This window comes from Wyeomyia smithii, chromosome 1 (assembly GCF_029784165.1).
Source record: "Wyeomyia smithii strain HCP4-BCI-WySm-NY-G18 chromosome 1, ASM2978416v1, whole genome shotgun sequence".
Taxonomy (NCBI): domain Eukaryota; kingdom Metazoa; phylum Arthropoda; class Insecta; order Diptera; family Culicidae; genus Wyeomyia; species Wyeomyia smithii.
This window is the reverse complement of record NC_073694.1, coordinates 3,818,238-3,840,320: the sequence shown is the minus strand read 5'-3', so window position 1 is coordinate 3,840,320 and position 22,083 is coordinate 3,818,238. Positions and strand designations below refer to the sequence as shown.

Below are 22,083 nucleotides of genomic sequence, written 5' to 3'. Positions count from 1 at the left end.
AATTACTTTAGTCCAATGCGACGCAGATCTTCCTGATCCATTTCGTACACGAAATCATCGTAGCTGAAATCTTCGCCGTGGATAACTTCCCGAACATTCACATCGAAACCCTGCTGAATAAGCCACTCGTCTAGCCGGGCATCCGATTGTGGCCTCGAAACTCGAACTGTTGCCCGTCGGTCCTGTGTGTTTCGGGTCGCTCCGCTCCGTACAGGAGCCGGTCGGAGAAAATTGTTATTAGCTGAGTCCGCTTCGTCTGTAATTCCGGGACTGTCCGTTAGATCGCTAGCGTAACTAAAATTGAAAAGACGTTTTTTAATGACATTCTTAACACATATATAAATTGTTAATACCCCTGCGAAACTCGACTGTCATACCGCCCGGCCACCGACGCAAGCTGAACGGCCAACGTTCGTACCATTTCCACGTTCGTGGACTGGCCCTCGAGGGCAGTTTTGAAAATGCCATGGTAAGTCTTGTGAGATTCGTACAGATCTTCCATCAGTCTTATGTTTTCGGCACGCAGTGCCGTTATCTGATCGGTGACCACCTTCGTGCGGCTCAGCTTAGCAGGCTTGGCTAGTGTCACAGAATTCACGGTACCCACACCCGAAGTGGACAGTTCACCGTCGTCATCGTCATCGTCGACCGCCTGTCCGCGATTACCTCTCGCCCCACCAGCCCCGTGCCGAGCACCCGGCGTATCATTGGTGTCATCATCGTCATCGTCATCTTCATCATTACGGAAATGCCCAGCCAAATTACGACCCAACTCCGGCGATAGAATCATAATCGCCGCCTGAACAGCACTCTTAACCAGATTGTCCAACGCAAACATCCAGTGAGGCTTGATATTGTGCGACCGCAGTACCGTTATGACCGCATCCTGGAACGAATACATCGCCAAATGCAGATGATCGATCGCCGTCGAATCGAAATCCAAACTCTTCTTCAGCCCACTGATGACGGCCTCCAGCTGCTCCTTCTTCTGCTCTGTGATGTACGTTCGCAGCGCTTTGATCAACGTCTCCAAGTGCGAGAGACTAATAACGACCGCCTCCTTCCGATCGGACACAATCTTCTCCATCCAAACCTGGCAGATTTTGCGCTCGTCATGCTCGAGAACCTTGTGCAGAGTGGCCCGCCGCTGGGAGTCCTTCTTGAGCAGATAGAACCCATCGCTTTCGTTCGCTTCACCGCCGAGCGGTGATTTACTCGAGCTGGATAGAAGCTCAACCTACAAGAAGATAAATTCAGTCACGGGATAGTCGAAGCAAGAGAGCAAGCTCACCTCCGGCGAAAGCAAACCCCCGGAGGAACTCCTTCGGTTCAACTGAAAACCAGCGGGAGTCGGGTCGATAGATTCAATTTCCAACGATGGGGTCTCTGCGAGATTCCTGAAAGTGAAAAAATATCACATTAAAAACAAGATCTTACATTGGCTGTTGAGAGAGCTTCAACCAGGAGAGTTCTTGGGAAAAGTGTCGCTTACTTACCCAATGCTACTGACATGGTTTGGCATTTGGATCGGTGTCAGATGGGCGAGATGTTTGTTCTTCCGGATGGAGGCCGATCGGGACGAGGCAAATGTTGGCGGAGCGCTGTCGTAGCATTTGTTTTGTTTTTGTTTTGTTTTGTTGTTGATTTAGTTGGTACATGTTGTTGGTGGTTGTTATTTTATCGTATGATCGTGATGATTGATCAATGAACAGAAAAGGAGAACATAGAAACAAGAACACAACATCGAAAATAAGGCCGTTAAAAATGAGCAAAAATAATCGTGAAAGCTTAATTTTAACTCTACTTCGAAGAAAAAGAGGGAACTTTAAAAAAGGACAACTAGAGAGAAAGGAAAAGAATCGAAACTTACTCTGACTCCGAGTTTGTTGGTGTGTTGCAGCTGGCTGAACTTTGCTGTGATGTGAGAGTTTTGCTGATGTGACGATCCACTGGCATGCTGACGCTACGGGAGAATTCGGCCGTGCTGATTGTGTTAGGAATGCTGATGGAGGCGCGCATCTTCTTGTGTTTGCTGGAATGCAGAAATCACGTGGTTATCGATGATTGAGAGTAAAATACAACAACATTGATTGAACGCCTGAATATATTCTAGCATGCTCTTTCAAGAACCAATCTTCATCATGATTTATTTTTACTTCATGACCTAACAAACGAAGCTTAAAGTTTTTAGCGAAACTGATAGAGAGATCAGTAAATGTTCAATTCAAACCCATTTATTCGAATTGAAAGAGTATCAAACAACCATTGAACTATTACGGGATAGCAGTAGTTTCTCTTTCTTCTGTATAAAAATATCATTCTCTCTCTTCTTTTTTTCTCAATCGCTCTCTTTTTTCTATCTATCTCATTTTTCCTCTCTCTTTTATCATTTCACTTTTCTTTATTTCTCACTCTTTTTTTCCGTTTTTTTTTTCTTTTTTTCTCCTTCTTTTCTTCTTGTTTGCTATGTGTGATTTTCTATCAATTTTCTATTTTTTCTTCTCTCTATCACTCATTTCTCACTCTCTATTTCTATTTCACTCTCAGTTCTCTCTATTCCTCATCTCTCTCTATTTCTCATTTTTTCTCTCTATCTTTCATTTTTCTCTCTCTATTTCTTTCTCTATTCATCTTTACCTATTTCTCTCTCTCTCTCTCTCTCTCTATCGCTCCTTCTATCTCTTTCACTTTCTCTCTGTTTCTATTTTCGCCTTTTTCTTCCTTCTTTTTTCTCTTTCTTTGTTTTCTCTCTCCCTTTGATATCTTTCTGCCCTTTTCTATCTCACTTATTTCTATTTTTCTGACGTTCTCTTTGTGTCCTTTTTCACTATCACTTTTGTCTATCTCACCCCCTCTCAAAGAGCCATGGAACCGCGAACATTCTGATAGTATATCTGCAGCCATTCCTGACGACTCCTAATGGTAAACTCTACCATTTCAATTTTCACTAAAACTAAAACAATATCCGTTCAACTGTATTTGAGTTGAATGAAAACTGCATATTCCGATCAAGTTTTTGAACATTTTAATTTGCAATGGCAAAATTGCGTACGTGAATAGCAACGAAATAATACATATAACACAAATCGAATAACTTATTATGTACTTTCTACAACTATAAGGCATACAACCGTAGAGAAACATTAAAAAGCTTGATTAAAAAGTGAAAAAAATGTAGTATCTGGAACAATTATAAAATGGCAATCCTACGATGAAAAGCAACGATAATTTGAACATTGTGAATTTTGACTAATTAGAAAAAATATGGAAAATCATTGAGTTAAATACAATATAATGCAAAAAATGTTGAAATTATCTTAGATTCTTACAAAAACCACTTATAACACAATATCATGAAGAAAAATAAAAACTATAAGGAAAGAGGAGCAAATAAAGGCCAAAAGATGTTAACATAAAATGTATCTTTCTATCTCCATTTTCTCTCTTCTTTTTCGCTTTCTCTCTCTCCCCATTCTCTTGTCCTCTCCATTCTCTCTCTCTCAATTTCCTGTCTCTCTCTATTATCTGTCTCTCTCTATTCTCTCTCTCTCTCTACTCTTTCTCTCTCCACTCTTTCTCCCTCTCTTTCTCCATTCTCTCTCTCTATCGATTCTCTCTCTCTCTATCGATTTTCTCTCTTTATCCATACTCTTTCTCTCTATCCATTCTCTCTCTCTCCCTATCCATTTTCTCTCTCTCTCTCTCTCTATCCATTCTCTTTCTTTACCAATTCTCTCTCTCTATCCATTCTCTTTCTCTATCCATTCTCTCTCTCTATCCATTCTCTTTCTCTCTATCCATTCTCTCTCTCCATATCCATTCTTTTTCTCTCTATCCATTCTCTCTCTCTCTATCTATTCTCTTTCTCTCTATCCATTCCCTTTCTCTCTATCCGTTCTCTCTCTCTCTCTCTCTCTCTCTCTATCCGTTCTCTCTCTCTATCCGTTCTCTCTCTCTCTCTCTCTCTCTCTCTCTCTCTATCCGCTCTCTCTCTCTCTATCCGTTCTCTCTCTCTCTATCCGTCCTCTCTTTCTATCCGTTCTCTCTCTCTATGCATTCTCACGCTCTCTCTCTATGCCTCTTTGCTTTCCCTCTTTCTTCATTCTCGCTCTCTCCATTCTCCCTCTCTCTCTCCATACTCTGCCCCTCTCTCTCCATACTCTCTCCTTCTCTCACCATTCTCTCTCTTTCTATCTCTTTCTCTTGATATTGTCTATTCTTTTTTTCTGTATCTCGTTCTTGGCATGCCTTTGGAAGGTTATTTTTCAATTCTAGTATTTGAGAACACTTTGCACATAATTTAGCATTTGCCGACAAAAAAAAATTTTGTCAAGCAGAATTCGAAATTAATTTTTACCATTTATTGGCTCTGAAAGTGGGAAATGTATTTTATTTTACTGGTTTGAAAGCGATTTTCGGCATCAGTTTTAACTTTTTGCTACAAAATTTGGAATAGCAAAAGGAACCTGAGTTTGGCATCATTTTGGTGTATTTTTGATCTTGATTTTGAAAAATCTGTACAATTTTTGACGTAGGACTACGTCTTTGTTTTCTATACTAGATTACACTTTGTGAAAATGAAACTGGCAAATAATGCGTCAGATTTCAAACGGTTATAGCAAGCGAACGACTTAATGCATCTTAGTCATTTATATTTCGGTGGATAGATAAAATGTGTAACAATTTTTTGATATTATGTTCAACATTGTTGCTTTACTGCTTAATGGTGGAAAAAGGTGAAAAGTTCCAAGGTCAAGCTTTCCCATACATTTCCCTTGTTCTTGGCTTGCTTCCCAAGCACAGATAACAATAACATGGACGAAATAAATTCCACTGCCCACATATTTTGACTCAACAAAGTGTTTTGGTTTGTTCCGCTTTCTCCAAGCTGTGTGGCCACGCCTTAATGGTAAAAATCTACGCTGAACTCGATACAAAAGACTGCGTGTGGAAAATTTAGCTTCAGTTTAGTTTGTTCCACAATAGCGAGTGCGGTGCAGCACTTTTGCGACATTGAGAAACGAGAGCTGCATACGAGTCAACTTCCAGGCACCGCGGAGTATGTTACCTGTATTCTGCACACGGCAGCAATAATAACCATTGTACGCTGCAGGATATTTTGCTGGCACAGCTGCTGGAGGGCACAGCTGGTGGTGGTGTGATTATCAGCATTCTGTAGCATACATTTCGAGCTGAAGATTATCGAATCGGTTCTTTTTAGAACTATAAATGCTTGAAGATAAGAGTTACGAGAACTTTCACAACTACTCCTAGTGTGAAATGTCCATCTATTTCTCAATAATCATTTTTACAATAACGACCAGGGCGCACCAAAAATAAACGGTAGTGTTGCCTATGAATAGTTTATCACAACAAGACATAACCCTCATTTCAAGAATTTTCACTGCTAAATTGAGTGATTTTCCGGTTTAATTGTTTGTTTGTGTTCACTCGAACACCGTTATCAGTCAAATATTAGCAACGAAAACTAGTTAATCTAAGAACCAGAGTGATTTTCGCAGCGGGAAAGCAAAAACTTTCTTTTGATGCTTATGAAAATCACTCAGTAGTATTGAAGATGTATTGGTTTGTTTCTCTTTCTTTCTATAAGCTACGTGGCCACGCCTTAATGGTAAAAATCTACGCTGAACTCGATACAAAAGACTGCGTGTGGAAAATTCAGCTTCAGTTTAGTTTGTTCCACAATAGCGATTGCGGTGCAGCTGTTAAAGCTTTGCGACATTGAGAAACGAGAGTTGCATACGAGTCAACTTCCAGGCACCGCGAAGCATGTTACCTGTATTCTGCACATGGCAGCAACAATAACCATCGTACGCTGCAGGATATTTTGCTGGCACAGCTGCTGGAGGGCACAGCGGAGAGCAAATTTTATACGCGGCCAACAAAATAATCGATGCTACCGGTGGTGGTGTGATTATCAGCATTCTGTAGCATACATTTCGAGCTGAAGATTATCGAATCGGTTCTTTTCAGAACTATAAAATGATGAAGATAAGAGTTATGAGAATTTTCACAACTACTACTAGTGTGAAATTTTTATCTATTTCTAAATAATCATTTTTACAATAACGACCAGGACGCACCAAATATAAACGGTAGTGTTACCTATGAATAGTTTATCACAACAAGATATAACCCTCATTTCAAGAATTTGCACTGCTAAATTGAGTGATTTTCCGGTTTAATTGTTCGTTTGTGTTCACTCGAACACCGTTATCAGTCAAATGTTAGAAACGAAAATTAGTTAATCTAAGAACCAGAGTGATTTGCGCATCGGGAAAGCAAAACCTTTCTTTTGTAGTAACCTTTCTCAGTAGTATCGAAGGTGTTTTGGTTTGTTCCTCTTTCTCGAAGCTACGTAGCCACGCCTTAATTGCAGAAATCTGCTCTGAACTCGATACAAAAGACTGCGTGTAGAAAATTCAGCTTCAGTTTAGTTTGTTACACATAAGCGAGAGGAGTGCAGCTGTTAAAGGTACGCGACATTGAGAAACGAGAGCTGCATACGAGTCAACTCAAAATATTCATGGTGCGATTATCAGCGTTCTGTAGCACGAATTTTTAACTGAATATTATGGAATCGGTTCTTTTCAGAACTATAGATGCTTGAAGATAAGAGTTATGAGAATTTTCGCAACTACTACTAGTGTAAAATTTTCATGTATTCATGCATCGTTAGTTTTAAAATAACGACTATCAAAAATAAACGGTAGTGTTACCTATGAACAGTTAAGCGCAGCATATAACAATATTTAGTTTAGCATATATTAAATATTTAGTCCTACGTCACCATTCCATACAACCCCTAGGGCTGTATACCTTGTAGTTTTTGACTCTCTTTCCTATTTCTACCTCCTTTACTCTCGAAATCGCACCAAAGCCACAAATATTCTAATAGTGTATCACGCCTCAAGGCCAGTAAAATATAAACAAATTGACGGAAATGACAAGAAACTAATAGAAATATTGTAACGAGTGACCAAAATTGAACCGAAATGTAAAACAAGTAAATGAAACATAGACAACACGGTCCAGAGTCACAACATGCAACACGAGCTGGAACACGACGGAAAACTTTATCGCATTCCTCTATCCATGGAGGACGGCACAATTGAGGTTAGGATCCATGACATTCGACCGAAAATTACCAACCATCAACTGGTACAAAGGATGAATGAATACGGCCAAATTCACTCTGTGCGAGAAGAGACCTGGAATGATTTTTGGCTTGGCGTACCTAACGGCGTTCGTATTTTACGAATGATCCTCTCCAAACCGATCCCATCTTACGTACATATCGATACGGAGATGTCACTCGTCACCTACCGCGGGCAAGTAGCGACGTGCAAACAATGTAACCGAAATGTACACTTTACCCAAATCTGCGCTGAATATGCTTAATCATTGCAACACCGTGAGCAGCGCTGACGCTGGAAACTCGGCGGAAAACAGCTTCGATCCCTACATGGATTTCACCGAAATCAAGCGAGCTAGGCGCAGTAAAACCAACAAAACTGTCGACAAAAATACAAAACGGGATAGATCCAAGTCCGCCGTTTCAATTGCTAGTCAAATTTCCATCTCCTCGACCGAATTCCCAACCGAGACGCCAGTGGGCAAGCTCGGCTTGGAGAATGTCACATCCCCAGAATCTGCAGCGGCATCGACATCTCACAATACAGAAGACACCAACGGAATGGACACAGCGGACACTAAAGGCATCGAATCACCACTTTTCTTCGGTTTTCCCATCGCTGAACTAAACAACAGCAACAATGAACGAAAACACAACAAACAACAGTCAGCTACAAACAACATCGATAATGGGAACCGTTCTACACAACCCATCCCCCGTTCCCGATCCCCATCAAGAACAAAGCCCAGAAACTAAGAACAACCTCTAGCACACCCCCCTATATATCCACAGACAATCCCCAACCCGCTCCCAACCACTCCAACAACAATAAAAATAGATAATTCACCGTATTCATCACCATCATCATCTGCATCGATTCCGGATGTCCAACATAGGCCTTCAGAGAGACGCCTCGCGTTGCAGTGGAACCTCCGTGGTCTACGCGTTACCAAGTGTGAGTTAGGCCCCAGCCATACGTGGACCCATGGGGTTGGCCTGGCATTCCAATGACTTTAATCCATCCAGTTCAGCGTTTTGATCAATTTCATCGGAAAACTACCGTTATACATTATGTTTCAAAGCTAATTTCCCAAATGGATCGTACGCCGAGTTAAAATCCACCAACCGAAGGTGAGCTTACTAGTTGTTCCTTCGGAATTGATCTTGGATCTATTTTGTCTTTTTTCTTTTTGTCTTTTGGAGAGCCTAATTCTGCTGGAGCCGGAGGGCTGGGGGTAACTAAGTAGGACTCTTCAGATTTGCGTTGTAGCATACCAGACGGAACGGGTAATGTCACCCACTAAAACACTGTTTAGCTGCCATCCCCCACACGGCCCACTTACTATGTAATATGTATGGACAGAAGACAACATATATGCTACATTGACGCAATCTTATTTAAATTTGATCACTTTCTACCATTCTTACCATTGTTATAATCTGAAAATTAAATGTGTTAAAAGGTCAAAGAATGTTATCTTTGACGAATGAATTGTTTGTATTATCGGCCTTCACAGGCAGAGGTGAGTCAATGTCGACTGAGGAATATATACATCTGTGAAGGTAATCTTTTCGCCCTGTGTGGTGTGATTGCCGTCAAATTTTATTTGTATGGATTTTTTACCTTATGTGTAGTCGTTCATACTTTCATTTACGAGTCGTTTCGCATTAATTTGCCTTGTTATATCTCTATATTGTTATATCTCTGATCCTTCATGCATCATGTTTGCTATCCTTTCAAGGATCTTATGTATCAAGATTGTTCTTCATTTGGTCGTTCTAGTGTACTCCTTGTTTTTTTTTGTTCACCTCCTTCTTTCATCCCTCTCTCTTTCTAGTTTGACCTGAAACCGACTCATTATTTTATATAAAATGAGAAAAGAGAAGAAAGGATATAATAAATATCGGTACACTAAGGTCTCCCCTTACACGGTTTTCAACGCATCGTTTTACGCGGATTTCGGAACTTATGCGGACTCCAGAATTCACCCGGTTTATTTTTTACGCGGATTTCGAACTTATGCGGTTTTTTACGCGCCATTCCCCGTATATAAAAGACTTCAATGTACATTACTGTCAGAATGAACTCCACCCCGGCACAACTCAAAACTCACAGCTTTGAGAAAACCGCGTTTAAGGATCAGCATCGAAAACCCCTTTCATCTCCGTGAAAACCCAAAATTCTAAGACTTCCCACCCCTATTGAACCTGTTCAGGTCTATAACGAGCAAGTTATACGAGTTGCAACCTCACTCAGTGGTTCCTTTTAAGACATTCCAAACATGAGCCATAAAGGCACATCCACCTACAACACCTGGTTTTTTGTGAATTTTAAAACGGGTCCTTGTGAGATGAAATTTAATAGTATTTTGCATCGTTTGTCATTAAAAACTCAAAACTGCAAAACCCTAAGCCGCGCCAACACCGAATCCAACCGACGATATGAACAAGGATTCATTCTTAGGAAAGGTAGAAGGAAAAAAGAAAGGAAACATAGAAAGAAGAAAAAGAGAGAAAAAAAAAAGAAAAAAAGACAAAAACAAAAACAATAAAACGGTGGTTTGGTCCACGTGTTAGATCCATTCTTCAAAACTAGCCTTTTGTAAAATTAAAAGCATATTTTATTTTGTGGAATTCTCCCACATAGGAGATAGCCAAGAGAAGTCATAATAGGAAAAAAAGAAATTTACAGATGACCAACTCTCTTCATCTCTCACTCCCATCCGCCACCCGGGAGTACGCGCCCTATAGGCTAACCACCAATCCCAGGGAGAATTGATCTTGGATCTATTAGAATCAATATTGTTTCCCGGGAATAATCAATTACATCTTAAGATTGTCAATCAGTGTTCAGTCTGGGGCAATCGCTTTGTTTGCAGGTTGTACATCCGAGATTCAATCAGGATACAATCAGGACGGTGCAGGTTTAACTTCTGAATGACTAAACGTGGAAAATAGTTACGATAGATATCCACTAGTTTTTTACACTAGAATGAATTATTTTTTCATAAGTACTACACATCATCATCCCAGAGTATTTCTTTGAAATTTCCAAAATCTTTCGAATACTGCGTTTTCATGAACTAAAAATAAATGCATACTTCAGGGCGTGTTACAACCAAGTGGTCTACAGTTTCACATCAATTTTTATATAACCTCTCAATACCAATTTCATTACTTACTCCGACAAAAACGGATCCTCCAGCAGATCGGCCGCCGTCGCTCGTTTATCCACGTCCACTTCGAAGCAGCGCTTGATAAAATTCTTCGCCACCGGCGACAGCTCGGCCGGTATTTCCGGGTGCTTCTTATAGAATCCCACCTTAAACATGGCAGCCTGGGGAGAACCAAGTTCTACAAACGGTGGCTTTCCGGTTGCCATCTCGACGATGGTACACCCAAAGGACCAAATATCAGCAGCAGGACCATAACCACGCACACCCTGATCGATAACCTCCGGAGCCATGTACTGCAGCGTTCCGGTAAAAGTTTCCGTGATGGGATTGATCCCAGCTAGACGCTTCGAAGTTCCAAAGTCGGAAATCTTCACCACCCCACTGTACGTGTTAACCAACACATTATCTCCCTTAATATCTCGGTGCACGATCTTCTGATCGTGTAGATACTTCAAGCCCTCGAGGATTTGCTTCGAGTAGAAAGCGATTGTCGCTTCATTATCCTTCAACGGACCCCACTTGGAACGCAGCAAAGCGGAAAGCGAGCCTCCTGGCACCTGCTCCATGAAAATTTTGAAGAAATTATCCTCCGATTTGGAGCCCCAATACTGAACAATGTTCCGATGGCGCAACTGCGAGTGCAGTTTGATTTCCTCATGCAGCGGCTGCACTTCATGACTAAATTTCTCCGGCACTTCTTTAACGGCGATTTTCACCTGCGTGTTGAGATCGCGAGCGGCATAAACCGAGCCGTACGTACCCCGACCCAGCACGATCCGTCGATTCTTATCGTCCAACTCGTACTCGTAGTTGATTTCGTCGTTGGTAGTTTCGGTGGAAAGATCGATAAATCCACAGCCCTGTTCGGCTGTCATCTGCAGAATCAGATCGTAAAACTGCTGCCGGCACTGGACCGACGGGAAATACATCTGGAAATCATCGGAATTTTGCTGTACGTAAAGATAGGCGCACCGTTCGTCCCGTTTGTACAAGCTAACCGATTTGATTTGGCTGGCGAGAAAGTTGAAATCATGCACCTTTCGGCATTTGTCCTTCTCGTGCTGCTGGCAGATATTTGTGATGTCAATTGATTTTTGCTCGGCGTTCATGTGAATTGCCACGTACGAGGGCATGAGGATCTTCTGAGTTTCTTGGATGAGAATGGGGAAGCGAACCGTGGAGGAAGGTTCGGCGTTGGTGGCTTCGAGGAAAAATTCCATCCAAAATTGGAAGATTTGCTGCTCGATTGAGGTTAGTGATTCTTCCGATTTGCGACGGCAGCAATCGATTAGTGTGATGTTTCCGATCGTGGATTTGAGATACCACTTGGGGGGTTTCAGCCGGAACATGCATTCCGCGGCTTGGATGGCTTTGGCGTAGTTCTCGGCTAGTACAGAGATTTCGAAGAACGTCGCCACGTTCCAGTAGTCTTTGATGGAGGAGAGAGATCCTTTCTTGCCGATCAGATTGTTCAGTACCATTCCAATGTGCTGCAGTTCCGAGTCCGTGAAATCTTTCCCCTCGATAACGAGGAGGGTGGCCAGATTTATCCCAGCGAATTCGTTCGGTTGAATTTCGAAACTTTTTCTGTACCAAGTGATGGCGTTTTTTAGCGATTCCTTATCGGTTCGATTTGACTCTACAAAAATGTCTTTGTAGATTCGACCACACAAGCAGAGCATATCCGGGAAATGATTTTCTTTCTTTTCCAGAGCTTTGATGCATGTTTTCAGCGCAGCATCTCGGTCGCCTTCCTTGTTTCTCCGGTTCAGGGCGAACGCGTACAGATAGTTCATATTACCGGTGTTAATGTAGTTTTGCTTGTTTGGAACCGTTTGCAAATCGTCTACCACTTGAACCATGGCGTCATAGTCTTGAACATCCCGCAGGGATAGCATGTAGGTTTGTACAATTTCCTTCGACAGTACATGAGGATCGTCCAACCTCTTGCGCATATTGCGCAGCATCTTTTGTAGCTCTTCCACATTTCCGGCATACTGGTCCCTCAGACTGCGTAAGTCCGCCAGAAATTTCTCCCTTAGATGAGCTTTCGATTGAATCTCCACATCCTGAAAGATCTTTCTCAGCCGACCCAGCAAAGCGACCTTTGATTCAACCTCCTCCAAATAACCACCTTTTCCGGGATTGGTCACTACACAACCGGCCCCCTCCACAGCCCGGTAAGGCACAAACGTATAATTACCACAGGAAATCTTCATCCTCAGTGTCGCTTCACTTTCTACGTCGTTGTAAATCACAATATTTTCTTTCATCTCGAAGCTCTCCCGGACGCCCAGATGGTAACTAAGGGTACTCTGCTGTGCTTGGACACTAAGATCCACCACGGCCACATCAGCATTATAGAAGCAATCCACCGAATTGAGTTCGCCAAAGTCCAGCTTCTCAAACTCGAGCAGCTGCATATTGGCGCAAACCTGAATGCATGCTAACTTAAGCTCTTCGAAAGCGGCCTTTCGCTGCGCCTGGTGAGTGTCAATTACACAGGCTATATCCATACGCGGCCGGCTGGAACCGGCCTGGGATCCACTGCCAGTTCCACCAGCAGCCGCTGCAGCTGCTGCGGCCGCAATGGCACTATTGCTGGCACTGCCAGACAAAGCATTGCCCCCGTTGAGGATAGCCGTTGTCGAGGAGATGTCGCTCAGATTGGACATGCTGTCCGCGAAGGACGTCGCATTGATCCCCGGCGATGGGAGGGGCTCTGGAACATGGAAATAGAAAAAAAATAATTAGTTTAAAGTTTGAAACTAGATTTGGAAAGACGTAAGCATTTAAATATATATTATATATATATTTTTTTAGCTGTACATTAGCACCTCTAAATGCATAATTTGCATAAATTGAGCTAGGAATAACAAAGCATGAATATTCCACGCAAAAAAAAATACACAAAATCCTATCCACAATGGCAAAAATGTCCAAAAAACGCTAAAAAGAAAAATGACTCAAAACTCAAATCAGAATGGAGAAAATATGCATCTTAGGGCCAAAAAAGTAAAAAAAATATCTAAAACAAAAAAAAATTCGCTAGAAAGGGTAGAAAGGGCCCAAAAACTTTTCCAAAATTTAGCTCAGCAACACGACACAAGTTTCTTATGTTGAAAAAAAAATTAAATTAAGCTCAGAACAACGAACGCTTCTAGAAGACAAAAAAAAGCAAATTAAAGTAATCCATAATTAGGTTCAGAACAATGAAACCCCGTTTTTGAACCAGAGAAGATAGAAAAAATGAACTCGATTTGATATTAAACCTGCCAAGAAGGCTTCTGAAGTCAGAAAGAGCTATTCCACATTAAGCCCACCATTGCGAAAAAAATTGGGTTATTTCAAATTAGTTTTGTAATGGAAAAAAAAACGGTTTCAGGCCAGTTTAGAAAGGCCAGAAATAAATCCCGAATAAAGTTCAGAAAAGAGACAAAAGGTTTCTGAAGACCAGGAAATAAAATCAAACAATGGTGAAGAATCGCTTTAAAGGCTAGAAAAACGTTTCCCAAGGTAAAAAAAAAAACAAAAAAGACGTGAATTGAATTCAGAGTTACGTCGAAAAATGCTTTTTAGGTTCAAAATATCACTTTAAGACTAAAAACGAAATAACACTGGTCGATAAAATGGAAAAAAAGAGCATTCCAATAGCCTAAGCCGAAAGAAATGAAAGATTATAGATTTTCAACCATTCCTATGAATTTTGGTGCCCTTAACCATTACCAAAACGCAGCCCTCACGTGAAGTGTCGTATAGACATTGCTCGCCGGGTTCGTCGTTTTAACGTTAAGTTTACGAGGAAACTCACAGTTCATTTTGGAGTGAACCTGTTGGCCAGTGTATTCTTAGATTTGATCAGAATAGAGAAAAACACTTCTAGATAAAAAAAAACTCTGAACAAAGTTGAACTCAGAAACACGATAATATGACGTTTGAGATTGAACTTAAAATGACGAAAAAACGTTACTAAAAACTAGAAAATCCAAACAAGAAAGTCGAAAAGCAAACTCAAGTTGGCGATCAGACAAAGCCAAGATAGAAATGATCCGATTTGGGATCGAAATAAGATAAATCTATAAAAATCTGTAAACGCCAAGGTCAGAACAAACCAAGTTAATGTTTGGAACGTAAAAAATCACTCTTAAGACCAGTATAGAAAAGGTGGAAAAAATTATTCTAAATATGGCTCACAGTGATTAAGAATTACCTAAAACCAGAATAAGTTCAAAAATAAATCTGAAGTTGACTTCATAAAGGTGAATAAATATTTTCGAAACCCACAAAACAAGAAAAAGAATGGCGATAAGCCGATTTGAAAACCGAAAGACACATTTTATGATGCCGAATTAGGATTAAAATAGCGAAAAACTCTTCTAGAAATGAAAAAACACCCAAAAGAATTGCTGCTGAAGACCAGAAGTAAAGTTCGAAGAAGCAAACTAATCTCAAAAAGGAAGACGTTTATATAAAGAAGTCTCGTATTCTATAAGCCAACAAAGGCCGAATTAGAGAAAGATTCCAAATCGAGTTCAGATTGGCCAGAATTTATCGAAAAATCGCTTCAGAAGGCTTTGAAAAGCAAAAATAAACTAAATTGAGCTAACAAAAGGCTCAAAGACTTGCTCAGCAGTTTGAGAGTGTTCATAACTCAAATTTGAATTTTGTGAGTCCAATTGAAAATGAAGTCACACGTCAATTTGATCTAATTTCTTCCCAGAATTTTTTACCTGCAGAAATAATTGAAACTAACTTGAATGAGATTAAATCAATTATTAAAAATTTCAAAAATATGAAAGCACCTGGTGACGATGGAATCTTTAATATACTAATCAAACATCTCCCTGAGAGCACAATGGAATTTTTAGTAAAAATTTTCAATTGCTGCTTCAAAATTGCATATTTTCCCAAATTATGGAAAAATGCAAAAATTACTCCCATTTTAAAACCGGATAAGAACCCAGCTGAAGTTTCAAGTTATCGACCAATCAGTTTGCTTTCTTCAATAAGTAAACTGTTTGAGAGAGTTATTCTTAACAGAATGATGTCACACATCAACGAAAATTCAATTTTTGCAAATGAACAGTTTGGATTTCGCCATGGGCATTCCACAACTCATACTCATCAATTGCTCAGAGTTACTAATATGATACGAGCTAACAAATCTGAAGGTTATTCCACTGGAGCTGCTCTTTTAGACATAGAAAAAGCATTCGACAGTGTTTGGCATAAAGGTTTGATTGCGAAATTGCAAACTTTTAATTTTTCAATTTTCCTAATCAAAATTTTAAAAAATTATCTTACTGATCAAACTCTGCAGGTTGTCTATCAGAATTCAAAATCTGATAGATTTCCTGTCAGAGCAGGTGTACCTCAAGGTTCAGTCTTGGGTCCAGTCCTGTACAACATATTCACTTCAGATCTTCCTGATTTGCCTCCAGGATGCACAAAGTCATTGTTCTGCGATGACACAAGCATTTCCGTAAAAGGAAAAAGTCTTCGTGTCATATGCAGTCGATTGCAGAAAAGTTTAGATATTTTTTCTTCCTACTTGCAAAAGTGGAAAATCTCCCCCAATGCTTCTAAAACTCAAATGATAATTTTTCCGCATAAGCCTAGGGCTTCTTTCCTCAAGCCAAACAATAATCACGTTGTCAAGATGAATGGGGTTATTTTAAGTTGGTCCAACAAGGTTAAGTACTTGGGACTAATTTATAATAAAAAACTTATTTTCAAAGAGCACATTGAGAGTATACAAGCCAAGTGCATCAAATATACGAGATGTTTATATCCTCTCATTAACAGGAATTCTAAACTTTGTTTAAAGAACAAACTTTTGATTTACAAACAAATTTTTAGACCAGCAATGCTTTATGCTGTACCGATCTGGTCAAGTTGCTGTTCAACAAGGAAGAAAACGCTTCAAAGGATTCAGAATAAAATTCTGAAAATGATTTTGAAGCGTCCTCCTTGGTTTGGTACACTCGAATTACATAGACTTACTGGTGTTGAACCATTAGAAGCTATGTCAAATAAAATTATTAACAATTTTCGACAAAAATCGTTGCAATCCTCAATTGCTACGATAAGCTCTCTTTATAGCCAATAAGTTAGCAATTAAGTTAGTTGTAAGTTTACTTCCCCTTTTCTGACAAGTAGGTTTAAATCCCTACGAATGATAAGTCCTAATTGCGAAAGCAAACAAATCCTAACAATTAAAATTACAAATTTCTAACAGTGTTGAGAAGTCACCATTTGTGATTGGACACACATACTCATTATTTACTAATTTACTAATTTTTTATTTTACTAATTTTTTTTTACTAATTTACCCCTTTAAAAAAAAAAAAAAAAAACTAAATTGAGCTAAAAATGACGAAAAAACGCTTATTCTGATGAACTTTGTACGTATTTTTAACTAGAGGATACAAGACCCTTCGCCAGGTATTTAGAAAATTCTGACTCAAAGTTTGTTGTTGAAAACGACGCAGAAGAAATTTTCAAAACATGTCTTTAGAAAAATCTAGAAAATCAATAACGAGCGTCTTAGCAGGGTGATTGAGATCAATCAAAGAAATAGTTATCGGTTTCCGTTACCAGTCCACATAAGCACTGAGGAAGACTGTACGTCACAGTCGAAATATATGTTTGCGGACTGAATTTCAATATTTATTTCCAAAAAATTTAGTAGAGTATAACGGAAACCGATAACTATTTCTTTGATTGATGTCTTTAGAAGCTTTAAAAAATTAGTCGCAATTGATTTTTGAAGAACAACTTTTTTTTATCGAGAGAATTCGTTATCGATAATGTTTTTGGCACATTTTGTATGTGTAGGATAAGTACAACGATACAACGTGCCCCAGTGCTGAGTCGAGAAAATTTCCAGCTCGAAAAGATCCTCGAATCGATCGGGAATCGAACCCGATATAACAACCGTGTGGGAGAGCTAGCCGTCCGACATCGCTAACCACAGAACCACGGGGACCACAAAAAATGTGGAACGCTTCACGATTTTGCGTGTCATCCTTGCGCAGGGGCCATGCTAATCTTCTCTGTATCGTTCCACTTTAAGTATATGTCCAGCCGAAGCTAGGACAACTTTTTGTACATTTTTGAACTCCATATTTGTACATGAATTTTACGTTTTGACGGCAAATAACCATTTTTGATGTAATTTTGATCGGTTTGTGCACATCCCTGAGTATAGTCGTCTTCATGATATTTCAGGAAAACTCCCAGTTTATGTTGTTTTTTGCAATCGCATTTCTTACAAATAAGTTTTACACCGGTATAAAAAAATAAATTATCTATCCCAACTAAATTTCTATTTTTAACAGTGGCTTTTACCCGTTAACACACAAGTTCATTAAGCAGACAGTATGTGCAGTAGGGAAAGCGAAAAATAAGCGAACTGGAAATATGATACAGATTTGGCTTTACTGTCTGCTTAATGAACTTGTGTGTTAACGGGTAAAAGCCATGGGCGCAACTACGGGGGGCTAGGGGGGGCTACAGCCCCCTCTAGAAAGTTTTAAGCCCCCCCCCCTAAAACTTCCCAGAGAATAATTGTAGTCAATAAAAATACATTCCATACTGCTTAGTAGAGCATCAAAATCATCACAAATTGAGATGTCATCATTCATTGGCTGAGAACTAGTACTGTGCCCAGGATCGATTCTCAAACCTAGGTCTCATCAATACTTTGCCCCTTTGGTACCGGGGCGTTAAGCGATCTACTGTTACATGTACCGAGCTTCTAATCGTCGTCCTCATTTCGTCACTAGATCATTGCGGGTAATTCCGGTTCGTTTTCAATTCTTGATTGTTCGTAGTATGTTTATTTAAACATGCTGCTTTACTAGGGCTGCGATACCTAGTCTCGCGACGAGGCCGCCGTCTTGGGTGTAGAGGCGAGACACCGCATTTCATAGTTCACCGTTCACTTCGGATCAGTTGCTGTTCGAGCCGCCCCTATCCTGGAAAACAGACGCTCAGACAAGCTGCTCTCCAAGGAAAACAACTACCGCTTCCCTGTCAGCATACGGCCAAGTTCCCACCGGTTTCCCAATCTTCTCTTGGTTGCTCGTATTCCAGTCGGTTTCACGTGGAATTAAGAATATGGCATTATGCCTTGAACCACACTGGGATCTATTTTATGCCGACTAGCACAGGTGTACTGTTGGTACGCACTGCCCAGTCGTTTACCAAACCTGGTTCTCCTCAATATCGAATCAGTGTCAGCTGAAAGAGGTGGTCAAGATATTCAATACATCTTCGGAGATTTATTTCCGATTGAAGTGATTTTGTCTTTTGTTACGACACTATTTTATGCGTTTTCAAATAGGCGCATTGTAACTCTTTTTCCTATTTTTTTTAAATGAAATGTATGAAAACTAGGCCCCCTAGAAATTTCCCTTAGTTGCGCCCATGGTAAAAGCCGTTGTTAAAAATAAAAATTTAGTTCGAAAAATTCAGCCCTACGGAGCCCCTTTCGTTGTTGTGTCGCACTTGCAAGCACGACTCAGTCAGACTGACTTTGGTCTCGACCACACAGGTCCATAAGAGTTATCAGCATCAGCTGACTCCGTAGTTCAATTGGTCAACCCACCATGTCGGAGACAGGGAGATTGCGGGTTCAAGTCCCGTAGGGATGCGGTATACTTTTCCAAATATGTATCATATTTCCAGTTCGCTTATTTTTCGCTTTCCCTACTGCACATACCGTCCTCCTAATGAACCTATTTATCCCAAATTTAAAAAAAAGTAGGAGGTTACTTCCAAGACACGACCGTATAACCGACGTAGAACTACGCACAGTATTAAGAGTGGACTGTACTCTGAAAAGTTGAAAAATAATAAATTTTCGTTATATTTGGAAAATTAGGTGTTTAAAGAAAGGTGAAGTGTTCGGGAATTTTGGCTATTGATTAAGGTATATTTGAAGATGTATTTTATGTACCGTGGGTGCAAATATAGTGAGTATTACGCTATTGGCAGTGTTTTTCAACTGGTGGTACGTTTTTCTCAGCATCTACCGAACCGATTTGGCTAAAATTTTACAAGCAGCTGTAAAACAATTTCAGTCAAATCGACGCAGTAGATGCTGAGAAAAACGTACCACCAGTTGAAAAACATGGTTTCGAGAGAAACCCCCCCTTTAACAAATGGTTGGTTTGCATTGTTTCATTAACGAGTCTTAAAATCTACTTTTGCTTGCTCGAATCGAGAAACTTTTCATTGAATGAACTCTGGAAGTCTACTGTACGAGAATAATACAATACTTTGCACGTTTTGTGCCGTGCTGGAGTACAAAATAACAAATGGTTGGTTTGCATTGTTTCATTAACGAGTCTTAAAATCTACTTTTGCTTGCTCGAATCGAGAAACTTTTCATTGAATGAACTCTGGAAGTCTACTGTACGAGAATAATACAATACTTTGCACGTTTTGTGCCGTGCTGGAGTACAAAATATACGGCTGTGTGATCTGGAACTCACATGGTTAAGAAAATTCCACATCTATCGACCCATTTCAACTGAGCAATATCCCCGTACTTTTTCACATGCTAAGTGAGCGTTTTACCTTGAACTAAAACAGCCATAAGGTTAGAAAAGGGTTTATTACTACTGTATTAAATGTTGCTAGCTTAACATGAACGAGAATAACAGCGAATAAAAAAAATAATAAACATGCAGTGACGCTTTAAATTCGATGTATTTTTGCAATTTCAGTGCTATAGGCTTCTAATTCGCATATGAAAAAATACGATGTCAATGAACAAACTGAAAGAAATTCCTGTTAAAATCTGGCGCTCGAGATCTTTCGAAAATACGATTAATCTTCGATCATTTGTTTTTTTTTTGCCTTAAGAAAGGCACAGTTTGCTGTTCAAAATCAATAAAGGCACACGCACTGTGAAAGCTGTTTCCATTTCCATTCAGTAAATTAGACGGCCGCGACAGAATTTGATTCTAAGGATACAGCACAGATTACTTGCTTGTATTGTCAAAAATAATTAACCTTCAATTACTAGTTCAAAAGGCATATTGCTATTCAAAATCGGATATGCTGATGGCAACTTTTGTGCTGCCCCAACAATGGGGGCTTAACGGTACTCTGACGACACATGCTGCGAACCGCGCTGCTACTGAGACATGTGACCAACCACCGCGCAAGTAATTTGTTTAATCGTAACTCAGCTACAAAGCAACCCGCTGCTACTGCTGCAATCCGCTCCTGCTACTGTCAACGTTATGGACGGTCCGTCAGTTTACCTTCCGACTAAAAAATGTAACTGATTTTACCAAGGAAACTCGTTTATAGCCGAAGGTTACTATGAAATAGGCCACGCCTCATTTCTAAGTTTTACCATTGTCTCATGTTCTTCAGACGAATAATTCCACAATTCGCATTTAATCTTTGTATCCAGCGGAATAACACCGATTGTGCTCTTACACACGCAACCCGTATCGTATTGCGGCTTCAAGCGATTTCGTTTGCTCGCTGTTGCCGCGACAGATTTAAATTGCTAGGATCCAGCACAGAAATTATTAACCTTCAATGACGTGTTTATTTGTCTTGAAAAAGGCATTTTGCTGTGTAAAATTTGATTTGCTGATGGCAATTTTTATGCTGCCCCAACAGTGAGGAAATAACGGCCCTCTGACGACACACGCTGCTCCTGAGACATGTGACCAACCACCGGCCAAGTGATTTGTTTAATCCGAAAGCAGCTACAGGCGCAACCCGCTGCTACTGTTGGTATCCGCTCCTGCCACTGTCAACGTTGTGGACTGGACGTCCGTCCAGTTCACCTTCCAACTAAAGAATGTAACTGATTTTGCCAGGGACACTCTTTTATAGCCGAAGGTTGCTACGAAATAGGCCACGTCTTTCTGTTCAGTTTTCCCATTCTGTAATTTTCTTTAGACGAATTATTCCACAATTCGCATTTGATTTTTGTATCCAGCGAATAAACACCTATGGTGCTCTCATGCACGCAACGATTTTAACTCGTATCGTATTACGGCTTGTGATCAAGCAAGCCATTTCGTTTGCTCGCTGTTGCGTGTTGCATCATGTTGTAACTGAGCAGCTGGGATACGACGAAATTCTGTTCATGCAGATTGATTGAATCGATTTCAATTTATTCCTGTAAAGTCGAATTGATCGCCTTTGTTGAGGCGTTCTAACAGGACAGGGCAGTTTGTTGCTCAAAATCGGTTATGCTGATCGCAGCTTTCGTGCTGCCCCAACAGTAAATAAATAGAGCAAATTTTTTGACCGCGACAGGATTTGATTGCTAGGATCCAGCACAGAATGATTGTGTTATTGCCAAAAATTATTAACCTTCAATTACTTGATTATTTGCCTTGAGAAAGGCATTCTGCTGTTCAAAATCTGTAAAAGCTATTTTCGCATTCAGTAAATAAGACGGCCGTGACAGATTATGTTTTCTTGGATTCAGCACAGAATGTGCTGTTGCCAAGATAAAGCAAAACTTTATTGCGGGCAGAAGGCCGAAGCCCTTAACTGGCAAATCGAGACGTTTGGTGCTACCTCGCTGCTGCTGTGTACTGTGATTTGCGTACTGGCGCAACCCGCTACTGCTACTTCCGCAATTCGCTACACTGCAGCTAATTAGCTATACTATTCTGTCGACCTTTTTAGGGAAAGGCAGCGAGCGACCAATCAGATGACGTAATTTTCATTTCAACAAGGCTTGACAATTATCAATAGTACAATAGT

General features: G+C 40.2%; 1 protein-coding gene and 1 non-coding gene across 8 annotated transcripts in view; both read right to left on the bottom strand.

The window, feature by feature from the left end:
• LOC129728863 (mitogen-activated protein kinase kinase kinase 15) overlaps positions 1-22,083 on the bottom strand; it is a 55,756-nt gene that overhangs the window by 927 nt on the left and 32,746 nt on the right. For 6 of the 7 annotated variants that reach the window (XM_055687330.1, XM_055687347.1, XM_055687333.1 and 3 more), the window contains 6 exons: positions 10,339-13,054; positions 1,871-2,032; positions 1,497-1,601; positions 1,292-1,397; positions 354-1,237; positions 7-294 (listed from right to left, as the gene is read on the bottom strand). In XM_055687330.1, coding sequence (XP_055543305.1) covers positions 7-294; positions 354-1,237; positions 1,292-1,397; positions 1,497-1,601; positions 1,871-2,032; positions 10,339-13,054 — 4,261 coding nt within the window. The remainder of the gene's footprint in view (positions 1-6; positions 295-353; positions 1,238-1,291; positions 1,398-1,496; positions 1,602-1,870; positions 2,033-10,338; positions 13,055-22,083) is intronic. The other variant, XM_055687360.1, reaches the window with a different exon arrangement.
• LOC129719241 (U6 spliceosomal RNA) lies at positions 17,325-17,431 on the bottom strand. The gene has a single exon (XR_008727164.1). It is a non-coding gene; the product is annotated as a U6 spliceosomal RNA (small nuclear RNA).